We start from the raw sequence: 16,031 nt of genomic DNA, 5'->3' as shown, positions 1-16,031 counted from the left end.
TAGAACTCCCTTTCATTAGCTTTGTAATGATCACATGTACTGCCCTCTAGAGGCTAATGTCACGCAACTCTAGCAACTCGATTCGACAGTACAGATATTCGGCAACAACATAACTTACACTAAGTGCAGTCATATTAGTATTAAAATAACAGTTAGACTTCAGAACTGATTCAGAAAAGTTATCCTAAGTTGTGAGTATACCCAAAGTTCCATTATTATTTTCACTTTCATGACATTTAATTGCTAGGCTCCGATTTCGCTCATGAATTTATTGTGACTGATGATGAGGTGAAGTGATTCATTCCGATCGTGCGTGAATCAGCTGAATGAATGCGAGAATGAATGCGAGACTACAGTCACTAGCTTGGCCTGGTCGTAGCTGAGCTGAGCCGAGCGCTGATATGCCGCTGAATGTGGAAATGCTATATTATTGCATGGAAAGCCAACAGTTTGAGTGAAAAGAAAAACCTATATGTTTTGGCTTTCCCGTTTTTTAGCGGAAAAGAAGAAGAAGTGGGAAAAGAAAAAGAAAAGGAAAAGGGGAGAAGGCCGAAGGAGAACAAGATAGAGAAGAACATAATTTTATTCTAATGATCATCATCATGTCATGATGATTCATGAATGAAGAAAAAGAAGAAGATTTTTTTTTTAAATGGGGGAAAAAGAAAACAGGAAGAAAATGAATTCATTAGACTATAAACAAGAACAACTGGACAAAAGAAAAAGAAGAGAAAAGACCTTCCCTCAACAACACGAAGCAGTCTTTGTCTTTTGAAAGTTTGAACAACAAATTGAAATTTTAAATTTAGGCCTCTACAGTGTTTCTAACTTGTTTTTTCTTACAAAACACAGACATTGCATGCTAGTCACAACGGGACTGTAACACCACAACAACAACAACAAAATGAAGGTGAGCGTGGCTAATTTGGAGGGCGCCCTCATCAGTCTTGAGGTGAGTCCGGAGATCGAGCTCGAGAACTTCAAGGTCTTGGTGGAGATGGAGGCAGAGCTCTCGTCGAGTCAGTGCGTCATTCTCTACAACGGAAGGCCCATGTTGGATATGAAGAAGACCTTGAGCGGGTACGGTGTTGCTGACGGTGATGTCCTCCTGCTCCAACCAAGGATGATGATGCCCCCACAGAATCCGCAAGCACCTGGTAAGAGCAAGACCGCCAGATCGCCTTTTGTTTCTGGAGGCTTCTTATTTTCATGTGTATACTATTTGTACAATCTGATGTTTTATTTGATGTTCAAGAATAAAATGATTTTGAATTGAATTTTTGGAAGTTGATGCCTTTGTTTGTAGAGAGTGGTTTTGTTATTGTGAAGGGTTCTTCTTGAATAAACTATTAAAAAAAAAGGTGATTTCCTTGTGACAATTTTTATGTACCCTTTTTGAGCCTTGAGCTCTGTTCTATTTTTTGCTCTGGAGAAACATAAATTTGATTGTTCCCTTAAAGATCAATTTGTTCATTTGTGTTCACTTCCTCAACAGGCCAACTGCCAGACTTTAGCAACATCAGAATACCAAGACCCTCCGCAGCGCCTGCGCCGACTGGGGCGGGGCCATCCAGTGGAGCGGTTCCAAGACCTGGAGGCGGAGCCATCGAGGAGGACCCAGCTAGACTGATGGAGATGCTGAAGTCCAACCCAGCCGAGAGGGCTATCCTGAAAGAGAGGAACCCACCGCTAGCAGAAGCCCTGGATGAAGGCAATCTACGTAAGTTAAACAGGGTTGCTTTTGCTGAATCTGAACAGTTTTATTGGTAGAGCAAGGGATGAATAAAGGAACAATATATATTCTTGTATTATTTAAAGCCCCACTGCACTACTTATAGCTACTGCGCCCTCTATACAGTAGGCCTGAGTCAAAACGGGTCCCCGCCTGGGCCCCGACCGTCGGGTTTCGGGTTTTTCAAAATTAAATTTCACACTGATATTTTGAAATATAGAACTAAAAATATGCAATTCACAAACTTATATTTCAATATAATCAAATAAATATGCTTTATAAATAAATGGATATTGTTTCAGTTGACGGTAGGTGTTTTTATCGCTCTAAAATTGAGGCTGCAAGAAAGGAATCACGCTTCGAGGTACCGATCGAGTGCGTTCAGAAACGGAAGTGGAAATAGATCTATGACCCACTGAAGACAGAGCAAGAAAGTGCCACACACAAGACTGATCAGACTATTGCAATTAAATCGTAATACTAAAGGCATTAATTTAATTGTCAAAATATATCCACAACATAATGGTTTACTCTTGATAGTTTCATGAAGGAAAATAAATTAAAGCTCTTGAATTAACATCGAAGTGCCTTTCGTTCGTTCTAAAAATGCGTGTATAAAATTAACGGCAAGCAGAAGTTACGAGTCAAGCTTGATATGCATGTTTACATCCCTACACCGTCATCCGACCTGATCGCAACAATAAGCATTAAACCAATTAAAAAACATCACGTAAGACTTTAAGGGACTCCAATTCAACAAAATTACCGTAAAATAATTATTTGCTTTGACAAATAATAGTATAGATATTCATAATATCTTACAGAAATAATGATATTTCATGAGCTACGTACTCGATATCGAGTTCATTTTGAAATGAGACGTAGTTGTCATGCAGAGAATGCGGCAGCTCGCAGAGAGAAAAAAAATCACGTAATAGGCACGTAAATATCACGTGATCTCAGGCCCGCGCTTTTTTCCTCTCTCTGCTGCATTACCGCCCTCTACAGTCTACTGCATGACAACTACGTCAGGGTGGTCTAATCCCTTCATGCCAAACTAGTGCAGAGGGGCTTTAAAGCGCAAATGTGAGAAAACATACTATTTCAAATGTCAGAATAAAGCACAAAATATCAAATAAAGTTCAAAATTCAGAATGCTCATAATGAATTGTTGTTTTCCTTTAGCCTTTTGTCGTTTATTCACTTTTTTATCAAACCTAAAAGAAATGTATTCAACAATTCAATATTTATTGTATATTGAATATTGAGGAGGTGCTAGCTTAGAAATAATCATTTACATTGTATGAATTTTCTATTGTAAATATGATACTGACTCCTGTATTTCCTTGGCATTTATATTTGAATATATGCCCTTTTTTCATTTGCTTACCAAGTCAATCCCTTTCAATGCATTATCGTATAGATTTCTGAATCAGTAATCACATTCACCAGAAGTTTCCTGACATATGTTAACGTCCCCCTTTTTTTTCCTGCAGAAAAATTTACAGAGGTGCTAGGTGGACAGCGTAAAGAGAGAGCAGAGCGGGAGAGACAGCGTATTCTGCTGCTGAATGCAGACCCCTTTGATCTCAATGCACAAACCAAGATAGCAGAAGCTATAAGGTATCAACTTAAAGCCCCACTGCACTACTTATAGCTACTTGCGCCCTCTATATAGCAAACAATGCCTAATCGGTGCCTGTTGATCCCCCATGATCTTCTTTTTCTTATGTTAATTGAGAGCTGATTTGATGAGATAACCGCCTGTCAGTGATCTTGCAGGGAGGTCTAATCCCTCCATGCCAAACTATTGCACAGGGGCTTTAAAGCTTATCTGCCATAGTTTACAGGAGGGATTAGAGCGCCCTGCAAGGTCACTGGACAGGTGGCTATCTCATCAACTCAGCTCTCAGTTAACATAAGAAAAAGAGGATCATGGGGGACCAATGGTCACCGATTAGGCATTGTTTGTTATATAGAGGGCGCAAGTAGCTACAAGTAGTGCAGTGGGCCTTTAAGTATCTGAGAGCCATGACTTTAAGCAATTATGGGTGTTATCATTCCTTTTTCCTTAGCTGTTCATGTGTGTTCATCTATACAACATCAAGCTCTGCTTGCTTTGACTGTGCTGGTAGAAAATCTATTAATCTGAAGCAAAATTATTATTTTTCCTCTACAAATCAGAATTTCTCACCTCATATCCAGATGACAGTGCAGTAATGCACCCCCTCCCCCAATTTTAGAATTCTTATGATTAAGGGCTCATGCATAACAGTGTAGACTCTGAAAAGTTCATTCCAGATAATAATAATACTATTCCACTTTTATATAGCGCTTAATACATCCAACAATGTCTCTAAGTGCTTTACAGACATATTATTGCCCGGTCATCGGATTCAGGCTTGCCTGCACACAATGTATGCACTTTTCTCCACTCACTGGGGAGCATTCCAGCCAGGGGTCATTTTACAGATGCTCACAATGCTGAGCAAACTACATTAAATTTTGCATCCTACCGGGTAGGGCTGTGCACAACAGTGTAATGAGGTACCCGAGTACACCCCCAGGCTCACAGGCGAATACTCGAGTATTCGGACGCCATGTTTTTTTATAATTTTTTTGAATTTTTTTGAATTTTTTTGAACTTTTTTGATTTTTTTTAAATTTTTTAATTTTTGGATTTTTTTCCTTTTTTTTCTTTTTTTGCCACTACCATACCACTCGGCAGTTTCTCAGGTCCCTCGCTGAAAACGCATGCAACTTTACTTTGAGTTGCAGTTGAAGGCGCTGATTTAATAAGAATAATAACAGTAAACAATGCTGTTTTAAAAACCAAAGATGGCAGAATAATCCATTTTCCTCCTTGTCCAAACAGAAATCTGGACATTTGGTCCCAGTTTCTGAAAGGTGAGTTTGACAGTGCTTGAGTTGGGAAACATTTTTACCGACGGTACCATGCCAGCGGACGCTGCTCTCCCTGGCACGGGTAAGCGTGGGCCTGGACATTTTTTTTTTTTTTTTTTTTTTTTGGGGGGAATATTCGGGTACAAGAAATCGTACCCGAGTAGTTGTCAACCGTGCGGGTACTCGAGCATTCGACTACCCGTCGCAGCCTTACTACCGGGTACCCATTTAACGCGTGGATGGATAGTGGCAAATGTAGATTAATGTCTTGCCAAAGGACGTTAGTGTCTGGCTGGGATTTGAACCCCGTACCTTGAGATCTGCAGTCGGGTGACCTATCCACTAGACCACAATACCTATAGAGCCGTACCTAAAGACTGGTGTAACGTTTGTTGAGTTATGTGAAAATCTCAATTATGATTGTCAGAACTTCAGAAAAGTCAATGAAATGTCAGTGATTTTTCTTTTGCACCATGTCAGATTGCAGAATGTAGAAGCCAACATGGAAACTGCCATGGAGCATGCACCAGAGAGCTTTGGTCAGGTTGTCATGCTGTATATTGATTGTACGGTCAATGGTCATCCTGTCAAAGCCTTTGTAGATTCAGGTAAGGAAATGTATTGTTTTTTAAAGGCCCACTGCACTACTTGTAGCTACTTGCGCCCTCTATATAACAAACAATGCCTAATCGGTGACCATTGGTCCCCCATGATCCTCTTTTTCTAATGTTAACTGAGAGCTGAGTTGATGAGATAACCACCTGTCCAGTGACCTTGCAGGCCGGTGTAATCCCTCCTGTAAACTATGGCAGATAAGCTTTAAGAAAAGGCTCACTCTCTGTTACTCCTTTCTGCGTTTTGTCTTTCCCTTGTCCCCCCCCTTCCCCTCTCTCTCTCTCTCTCTCTCTCTCTGCTTCTTTCATCTCATGCTGTATATTGATTGTACGGTCAATGGTCATCCGGTCAAAGCCTTTGTAGATTCAGGTAAGGAAATATAACGTCTTTTAAGAAAAGGCTGATTTCGTTCACTCTCTGTCACTCCTTCTGCGTTTTGTCTTTCCCTTGTCCCCCCCCCCCCCTTTCCCCTCTCTCTCTCTCTCTCTCTCTCTGCTTCTTTCATCTCATGCTGTATATTGATTGTACGGTCAATGGTCATCCGGTCAAAGCCTTTGTAGATTCAGGTAAGTAAATATAACGTCTTTTAAGAAAAGGCTGATTTTGTTTACTCTCTGTCACTCCTCTCTGCGTTTTGTCTTTCCCTTGTCCCCCTCCCCCGCCTCTTCCTCTCTCTCTCTCTCTCTCTCTGCTTCTTTCATTCTCATGCTGTATATTGATTGTACGGTCAATGGTCATCCGGTCAAAGCCTTTGTAGATTCAGGTAAGGAAATATAACGTCTTTTAAGAAAAGGCTGATTTCGTTCACTCTCTGTCACTCCTTCTGCGTTTTCTTTCCCTTGTCCCCCCCCCCCCTTTCCCCCCTTTCCCCTCTCTCTCTCTCTCTCTCTCTTGCTCTCTTCTTCGTTCATTCTCTTTGTACCCACTGTGTCTTACCTCCTCCCCTTTCATCCCCTTTCTATCTCTCTTGCCCCCCTCTCCCTCTCTCTACCTATTTCATGGAAGTATATTATGGCATACATTTACGTTTCTCAAACTATTACTCTTCCTGGGCCCCAATTTCACAAAACATGTCATCAGTGACGAGTGACAGTTGTGGTAATAAGCTAGTGAAATCCTCGCTTCTAATTGGTTGTCGATAGATTTGTCACTGATTTTTTTCTTCTTTCATTTGTCATTGAAAAAAGGCTTTGTGAAACGGGTCCCAGTTGTTGTGTAATGCTCTGTACATTGGGATTAGTTAGTTTTCCTTAGCTCTATTGCCCCAAGCACTGCTTCCGTCATGATCTGCTCCATGCCTTCATAAATGAACTATAATTTCTTTATCTCAAATTTTTATTTTTTTGCATTAGTTTGTGTATTTTTAAAGTCTATGGAAAAATCGATGTTTAGTATGTGTCTTTACTGCCAGTTTTCAGGCAAAATCCTGAGTTTAGGGCCTGATGACTTATTTTCAGGCCATACTTTATGTTTTTTGTGTACAAAATAGCTCATTCTAGGTGATTTTCTGGCCCTCTGATCAATTTTAACTAGCATCCCTGCTTTACTCTTTTCAGGAGCCCAGATGACTATCATGAGTCAGGCTTGTGCTGAGAGGTGTAATATCATGAGACTGGTAGATAAACGATGGGCGGGCGTGGCCAAGGGCGTCGGCACACAAAAGATCATCGGCAGGGTACATCTAGGTAAGATTTATCATGACATGGTTTTGGGGTGGTAAATGTCCAGTCCTGTCACATTCATGAATAATAATAATAATTCTCAGCTTTTATATAGCATGATTTACAATTAAAGGGATAGTTGAGTTCTGTTGCAGAGGGCGCTACACAAAATAATTTTTGTGTGAGATAATGAAAAACTGAGTGTCAAATTTGAAAGAACATACAATTTAAATGACGAAATCATCTTTATTTGATCAAAATCGGTTCAGAGACGACTGAAATATCCATAAATATAACGATTTCTAATACTTGTGTACCACCACAAATATTAGATAATTTGAATGCGAAATAGCGCCTTTTGCTTCGTATTTCAGCCAATGGCGATGTTGGCTTTTTTTGTTGGCATTTTCGCGTTAGTTATATTAACCACAACAAGCCGGTCCATGTATTGTTATTTTTAATTAAATAGTTAATTAACGGTCAGTATATTTTTTTGAAAGTGGAGCTGAATTGGTATGATCGTATTGGCTAAATTTCAGACATTTTGGGGTCTAAAATTACCTTCATAGCAAGTTTAGGTTCTAAAAGGGCAGAAATGTCATGGATAAGAATAAGAGCAATGACGGCTGTCTGCACTAGTTTGACCAGGAGGGATAACACCTCCCTGAGTGGTCACTGGCAGGTATTTATCTCATCAAATCAGCTCTCAATAACAAAGAACATCATGGGGGATCAACGGGTACCACTTAGGCATTGCTTGCTATATAGAGGCCGCAAGTAGCTACAAGTAGTGCAGACAGGCTTTAAAGACTAGATGAAATGTTGTTCAAGCTTTGCAGAAATTTTCAAACTATATTTCAGAGTGATTTGTTGTGTTATCTTTGTGCAGGTCAGATTCAGATTGGTGGTATTCACCTTCAATCATCGTTCTCAATCCTGGAAGATCAACCTATGGACATGCTTCTGGGTCTCGATATGCTCAAAAGACATCAGGTAACCTTTCATAGGACCATTCTTAGAGTATAAGGGTTTGGCTGTAAAAACACATTTTGTAGCAAAAGTTTCACTGTTAAAGATAAATTTGAGTTCTGGTAAATAAAGAGAATAAATTCTCACAGAATCCAGCGAAACTTACACTAAATGTTCAAGATTACAAATAAATGACATGTGCCAAACAATTTTGGTAGAAAATGTATAGTGGCTGAGTAATGAGCATAGAAAGATAAGGAAATCCAGGTAAGTAGGCCCAACACCATGTGCTTAACCCTATAAGCCTGGGGGAGGGGGCTTCTAAGGCCCCCCCCCCCCCCCCCATGATCTTGGCTGTGAAACAGCTTTTGATTATTTTACATAAATAATTATTTGACTTGATCATCTTCCCTCCTACAGTGCTGTATAGACCTAAAGAGGAACTGCCTGGTCATAGGAACCACAGGGACGGAGACGCCATTCCTCAGCGAGGCCGACATACCGGTAGTAGACCGTAACAGCCAAGGGGTGCCTATGGACATGAGAGAGGCAGAGGATAGGCATCTAGCAGAGGCACTAGCCAAATCAGCTGCAGAATCAGGTATGTTATTAGGCTCCCTCTAATGAAATGTTATGGTTATATTCATATATATGATAAATAATGTATATATGACCCCCCCCCCCTTTATATTTTATATTTTAAATTGAAGCCCTAGGCATGTGTGTGTGAGTTTATCTGTGAGGGTATGTGTGTTTGTGTGTGATAATGTATGTAGTCTTGTTTGATTATTTTAAATCTTTAAATGTTTTTCACTTTTTCTTCTTTTGGGATACCATGTTACAAGCATTTTGCTTTTCGGTGTTCCTAACCATAATTTTATTTACTGTTTTAAATTGATACACTGTTATTGTTGACCTAATACCAAAAACCTTTGGTGATGTTAATAAGGTACAGGACAAGTACCTTAGACTTGTGCACATAGCTATTTACAAAGTAATGTACTTGGATAATGCACTTCATTGTGATGGACATACCGTAGTAATTAAATGTACATACTGTAGCATCAGTGTAACATGTGTATTAAAGCCCATCAATACAAGTGAACAGGAGGGATTAGACTACTCTGCAAGGTCACTGACAGGTGGTTATCTCATCAAATCAGCTCTCAATAAACATAAGAAAAAGAGGATCATGGGGGACCAATGTTCATCGATTATGCATTGCTTGTTATATAGAGGGAGCAAGTAGCTATAAGTAGTGCAGTGTGGCTTTGAAATCTGCATAGTCATGTAATCTACTAGATGTACTGGTAATGTAATTTATCTAATTGTAATATGTGTGCATATCTGTAAAATGATGAGCATAGCTTTTCTCGAGATTGCTTACAAAATGTCATATTTAGCCAGAGTATCTACAGAAAAATCGCAAATCTTACCATTTTAACCTGGCTCCTCCAAAATTAAAAAATGTCAAGGTGTCTGTCGTAAGAATAGCAGAATAGGGAAATAAGCATGCAGTTAATTAGCCTTTCTAAAGACTACCCTGGGATAAATCAACAGGGCTTTGTGGCGTGCGCCTGTAATCCAGCTAACAATGGAAGTTATAAACTGATTCAGCCGAGGACGCAGGTTCAAAACTGAGTCAGGTCTTTCGGATGGTGACATTTAAAGGTCAGTCCCCAGACATAAATAATCATATATGATTGATACACGTCTGTAAATACCCACTACTCACACACACATACCAGAAGGGTGATCCCAACAAAATTGTAGGGTCGATTATGTTCACATTCAGTGAGCACCTAATTAATTTTCATCTCAATGTTTTTTTTTAGACGGACCTTCAACATCAGGCTCTGGCAGGATCTTAGGGTCACCATCGGGCTCCACCCCCTCGCCGTCTTCATCCTCATCCTCAAGCGCTGCCGCCTCTCGAATGTTCCCCGAAGCGGACGTCAAGAAGCTCGTCGACATGGGCTACCTGCGGGATCAAGTCCTCGAGGAACTCAGGAAAAATGGAGGCAATGTGAACAAAGCCATGATGGGCCTCTTTGCAAAGTCAGTATCGGTTCCAAAACGGTGACCCACTCGCGAGTGTGAACAGTGTCCTCCGCGTCAGGATTTCATTCCGATAATTTGTTACAAGTTTTGATATATCCTGTTTCTGATAGTGTCTTTGAGTTTTCCTCCCCTGATACGTTAGTATCTCAGCGAGTCAAGTGCTTCCAACTGCTATTTCAAAAAAAAAGTTGGGTTCTGGTAAAGTTGAAAAATAATTTGCAAAGTAGAAATGTCCCCTGTATAGGATATCTCTTCAAATTTTCTCATATTCAGATTACGATAGGAACTAGCAGGAAAGTTTGGACCAAACTTCAATGCCACACATGTTTGTAGTCCCATAAACCCGTTTCTCTGTGCAGTGCACGTGACTTCCAGCAAGATCGAGTCTATCTCTTATCAATTTGATGATTCCTAAACCTCACAGTATACACAAATTCTGATGTACATGTACTTCATAATCATCCTTTTCCCAATTGCTCTAACTTTATTTCACAATGTAATTGCATGACCAGAACTCAACTTTATCTTAAACCCCAACAGCATTATGCTATTCACAAAAAATTATTGATGTTGGATTGTTTATTATTACACGTTATGTATGTGTTTTATTTACCCCAAAAGCGGTCGGGTTATTTTGACCAACTCACTGCCGCGGATGACCAAAGCGTAATGCAAATTGACACTAAGGTATATCAACATTAATTGAATGTCCTGATTGAGTTTTTAAAGATGCCTTGAGTATAAGTAATGATTTTTCATGCGTTTATACTTGGAAATGTGGTATTAGAATTTGTATAGAACCTTAGACAAAATGAGGAAAGATTGGTGCAAGTCAGAAAAATAACCAATATGTTTTAACAATTAAAAAAAAAAAATAAAGACGGCATATCCCTTGGTCCCTTCAGAAATGAAGGTTTATACGGTTTTTATTCTAAAAGAGTTACAGTGGTGGCTCTAATATCTAGATATCTAGGTATCCAGCACATAAGGTACCATCACTTGTCCAGCCTTACTATTTATTTTGTGGAGTTTGAGGCTTTGGTCTTAAACTAATTTTATTTGTCATCAGTTTTCCTTTGGCAATACCTCATCACTGGAAACTTACGCACATATGAAATGGTTGCGAATTTCGCAAGTTGTTGAGATTCCCGAAACTTTCATGCAGCAAAGTGATGGAATCACAACTGAGGCAACAATGAGTTGTGCAATTCTTGAAGCTTCTTGCCGTGAAAATCCCTGTCAGTTACTAATCACAGAAGTTTCATATTGTGAAAGTTTCTTTATTTACGGACCAGTATTTGTGACACATTCCAACCGTTCCCAACAATTTATAATAAACATAAGTTCACTGAACTTTTGTTAGTGTTGCATGTTTGCACCACATTCTCAAATACATTTTGCAACACAAGTTGAAGACTGTTAATCATTGCACCGCATACACTCTCCTTTTGTTGTTTTATTACATAGCTTAGAGAACGTAGTGGCATGAAAAGGCGCTTTTGGAACCCTAAATGCATAATATTTCATGATGTTTGTGAATTAAAGGTTCTTTTTTTACCTATCTGAATGAAATTTTAAGACACATTGGCCCGAATTCACAAAGGAGGTTTGTCGACAAACCTAGGTTTATGTGCGTCATATGACGCGTTTTGACTCACATAAACCTAGGTTTGTCAACGAACCTCCTTTGTGAATTCGGGCCATCAAGCGTAATCAAGATAGTTCATGTTTTTACCAGCTCTATATTCTGACAATGTGGTTCTACCTCTACATGTATACCATAAAATGATGGATTTTCATCAATTACGCATTTTGTGTTACGTGCCACTTCATTTTGCTAAGCTACCTTATAAGATGACAAGATTAATCTATTGTATGTTGTGCAGAAGCAACGTTTTAAAGTTTTCATCCATATATATTTTGTTTCAGTGTGGACATGCACACCTAGAGCCTTAGATAACCAAAGAAAATCTTGTTATGGGTAAATCAATGCTTGCAATATTGTCTTGTTTGTGTCCAGCTGGTTATCTCATGGAATTGTGAAGCAAACGCTCATAGCTACTCGTTATTATCGTCACTTTGTACCTTGTAACAGTAATGTGATTAATACCAGAAGCATTTATATCTTAGAAGGGATTCCTTGTTGTTTGGGTTTATTATGTCATTGTCTCTTGAGATTTTTTTTAATATTTTGAAATGGCTCATATTTGACTCGGCACATGTCATTAGTTGTTTCAATCAAATTTACACCGTTTGTGTGTGATATTGTTTTTTAAATTTTTTTGTTTCTTGTTTTATCATCTCTTTAAGAAAAGAAAAGAAATTGTGTTTAATTCATTTTTATCTAAACAGGGTAACCCTCTCAGTAATGTGGCCCTGTACAAATTACAGGTTAGAAAACTTACAAATAAAGAGGAATTTAACCAAGTTTAAATACATACATTGGCTAATATTTCACTCAGCATAAAGCATTTGTTGTTTAAATCAAAAACGACTCTCGTCTGTGTTTGATGTCATTTCATGCCTGAAAAACCCAAATGACTTGTATCCAGACATGTCATTGCGGCGGTAGAGTCATACAGGTAATTTTCTACATTCAAAGATCATGCAAGCAGTTTTTAGTGGTGGAGAGACCAATCAGCCATGTTTTGCCAGATCAGGTCCCAGTCTCACAAAGAGTTACGATTGATCCAAATTAATCACAAGTCCTCCAATCAATGGCAAGTTTGCAGTCTCCCAACTCTTATATACATTGTTGCGATTGATATCAACTCTTTGTAAGACGGGGCCCTGGGCACCATTTCATATAACCAGTTATAAGTTATAATAACCGTTATAAGCTACTGAAATTGCTTTATTTGATCGGCTGTGAGCAAATTTGTTAAAGGGAAAGTCCACCCTGAAATTAAGTTAGTTTTAATAGGAGTAGAAAAATGAGAGAAACAAGTCAGTGAAAGTTTGAGCAAATTCCGATTAAAAATAAGGAAGTTAGAATTTTTGAAGTTGTGATCAATCAAACACAAATTGGCAACTCTATGACGTATCATGCGAGCTCAACTTCCATTTGCTCAGTACTAAAAAAATCTAAAATTTTCATTTTTCCTCAAGAAAAATTTCAACCATACATGCACCCTAAATATAATAATTGCAAATATGTTTCTATACTCCCCCTGCAAGGAACAAATATATATTCCGTCATCAATAACGACGAAAACATGATTTTATGGAATATTATGCACAAAGCAAATGAAGGAGAGCTCGTATAATAAGTCACAGAGTTGCCAATTTGTATTTGATTGATCACAACTTCAATAATTCATAACTTTCTTATTTTCATTCAGAATTTGCTCAAACTTTCACTCACCTGATTTTCTTATTATTCTGCCTCTATCGAAACAAACTTATTTTGGGGGTGGACTTTCCCTTTAAAGAAACTTGTTATTGATTTTAAAAAAGGGGGCCTTTGTGAAACAGGGTCCTGTGCAAATTTATTGAATGGGGAGAAAGGTACTCTCTATTATGTTTTTATGATTAATCTTATTGGCAGTCTATACTTATACAACACATGTATCTCTATAGGTTTTGTACGAAAAGAAGGACAATAATGATTTGTTTCAATTTCTTGTACAAATGCATGTATTCATCAAATGGTTGGACAGTTGCCCAATTCGTCCTATAGATCAATCTGCCAGGCCATTTTCAGTGTGTGTTTGAGTAAACGGGTTTTCAACAAGATCTGTAGTTGATTTAATGTCATTTAATGAATTTTGTGGTGTTCTAACTTATGGACATATCTGACATTTGCTCTGGGCTTTATTTAAGTGTGACGTAGTGTCGTGATCACAACAGCCCAAAACACTGAATTTGCCTTGCTCCAGCCCGTTTCTTAAATGATTTCCTGGTGAACCTCATGTGCAGGCTCTGTTGTTAAGAACCAGTAACCTTGACAACGAGCAAATATAACGTGCACACCTTGGTGCTCTATAGGAGTTTAGGAATGCACATGTGTTTTATTAAGAGTACATGTACACAAGACTTGGTTTGATTGAGTTTTATTTTCAACAGAATAGCCCCATCATTAACCAAATTGGGTTTAGGGTTAGGGTTAGGTTAACATAGGTATAGGATGGGGGCATGTAGGGTTCTGGGTTGAAGTGAAGAATATGACCTGAAATTGACTCTGAAACTTGGAAGTCACTGTAGTGTGTACTATGTATGCTAGTTTTCAAATCAACCTCCTTGTGTATGATGTATCCCTTCCATTCAGAAACCCTCCACCTTTGTTTTGTTGTTGGTTTTTTAATTTAATTTAATTTTTATTAAATTTGCTGTACTTAACATTTTTTACAAGTTACCCATCTTTGATCAATATTGTGTAATATGCCAAGAAGGAGATTGTTATCATGCTTGGCAACATGGAGCAGCTAGGCACCTTTCTCTCTCAATATCTTAAAACAGTACCATGTCGCAGTTATTTGCCCACACACTTTCGTTTTAATACATGTATAGTTTTTATAGCGTCATGTTATTTGTAAGTTTCTTAATGTTTATTTATGGTTGTTGCGAAGTGCGCCCTCTATCTTCTGCTATAAAACGGACAAATTTCAGCTTCACCAACGGAATTATAAGTGTGTACGTTTCATAGGACTTTTCTCTAACTATTAATATTTTGTTCAAAGTAGTTTCGTTTCTTTTTAACTGTAGGCTTGCATTCCACAAATAGTGTTACATCCAAGCTGAACTGATACATTTTTATATACTGTTTATTCTGAAATTGATTATTGTAAATTTATTGTAGTTGTTAGTTTTTTAGAAGACCAATGAACATGTTAATGTCTGATCTATATTTCCTCTCTCTCTACCGTCTCTCTCTCTCTCTGCCGTCTCTCTCTCTCTCTGCCATCTCTCTCTCACTCTCTCTTTCTACCATCTCTCTCTCTCTCTCTTTCTACCATCTCTCTCTCTCTCTTTCTACCATCTCTCTCTCTCTTTCATCTCTCTCTCTCTCTCTCTCTCTCTCTCTCTCTCTCTCTTGCTTGCTTTCTTTCTGACTCTCTTCCTATTTTCCTTTTCATCTAAATTCAAAACAAAAGCAACAATTTTATGAAGTGTTGCATATTACAGTGTTGTACATGCATAAAACAATGACATGAACTAATGTACAAAATACTCTCACTTGTCCTTTGTCTTGCTGTTAACAGAACATATTTGAATCAGTTTATTTAGTCAAATAATAGTAAAAATTTAAATCTGGCTTTTCTTCATGATGCATGACATTAAGTGGGTCAACTTGTTCAGGGTCAGAGGTCACATATATTTAGAAAATAATAATTTGGACTAGGGCCTGTTGCATAAAACTTACCAACAGCTCACCAGCCAATCAAAATCAAGGTTTCCATGGTAGTTACCATTGATGGCAAAGTTACCATTAATGGTAAGTTTTGTGCAATGGGGCCCAGGTCAAAAACAAATTATTCAAAAAGGGATGCTAAAAAGATGTACTGGGCGTTGTGGCGTGCGCCTGTAATCCAGCTAAAAAGTGGAAGTTACAAACTGATTCAGCCGAGGACGCACGTCTTTCGGATGGTGACGTTTAAAGGTCGGTCCCAGACGTAAATAATCATATCTGATTGATACACGTCTGTAAAAACCCAATACACACATGTACTGGGTATCATTTCATGAAACCATTGCACAAGTACTAGTTGACTGGCTACCCATTTCGTGTAATGATAGCCTGCTTTCTCACCTGAGAAAAACATTTCCCCTTATTTCTAAAAAATAAGGCAACAAATGAATGTCATCTCAAAGCATTTTCTACTGAAATTTACCTACAAAGTATTCATTTGTGAAGTCACATGGTGACAAAAACCAACTTTGACCCCTAATGGAAGACATCATAAATCACCCCCCCCCCCTAAAAAAAAAAAGGGTTCATGTTAGAGCAACCCTAACATTGGGGCATCCATGAATTAAAACTTGAGAGCCACAACATGACTCTTGGAGAAAAATTAAATGTCAATAATTTTTCATGATTTTGGTCGCCAACTATACTATAAGTCATAAAAATTTAACATATGAGTTTAAAT

At 38.4% G+C, this 16,031-nt stretch overlaps 1 protein-coding gene across 1 annotated transcript; it reads left to right on the top strand.

Annotated features, from left to right (window-relative positions):
• Window positions 1-52: 52 nt before the first annotated feature.
• On the top strand, window positions 53-12,125 carry LOC590177 (protein DDI1 homolog 2). Its single transcript, XM_030979208.1, has 9 exons — window positions 53-191; window positions 853-1,157; window positions 1,496-1,720; window positions 3,229-3,355; window positions 5,117-5,244; window positions 6,808-6,936; window positions 7,802-7,905; window positions 8,302-8,482; window positions 9,717-12,125. Exons 2-9 carry the CDS (start codon window positions 905-907, stop codon window positions 9,962-9,964), a joined length of 1,395 nt encoding a protein of 464 aa, XP_030835068.1. The 5' UTR covers window positions 53-191; window positions 853-904; the 3' UTR covers window positions 9,965-12,125.
• The last annotated feature ends 3,906 nt before the right edge of the window (window positions 12,126-16,031 follow it).

Source organism: Strongylocentrotus purpuratus, unplaced genomic scaffold (assembly GCF_000002235.5).
Source record: "Strongylocentrotus purpuratus isolate Spur 01 unplaced genomic scaffold, Spur_5.0 spur5_contig_816, whole genome shotgun sequence".
Classification (NCBI taxonomy): Eukaryota; Metazoa; Echinodermata; class Echinoidea; order Camarodonta; family Strongylocentrotidae; genus Strongylocentrotus; species Strongylocentrotus purpuratus.
Note: the sequence above shows the minus strand (reverse complement) of the source record. Positions and strands in the feature narration are given on the sequence as shown.

Excerpts from the sequence above, each read along its gene's own strand:
- LOC590177 (XM_030979208.1), top strand. The coding sequence starts at position 905 with ATGAAGGTGAGCGTGGCTAATTTGGAGGGCGCCCTCATCAGTCTTGAG. Across the intron at positions 5,245-6,807 it reads CAAAGCCTTTGTAGATTCAG|GAGCCCAGATGACTATCATG; the intron begins GTAAGGAAATGT and ends TACTCTTTTCAG. Across the intron at positions 6,937-7,801 it reads CATCGGCAGGGTACATCTAG|GTCAGATTCAGATTGGTGGT; the intron begins GTAAGATTTATC and ends ATCTTTGTGCAG.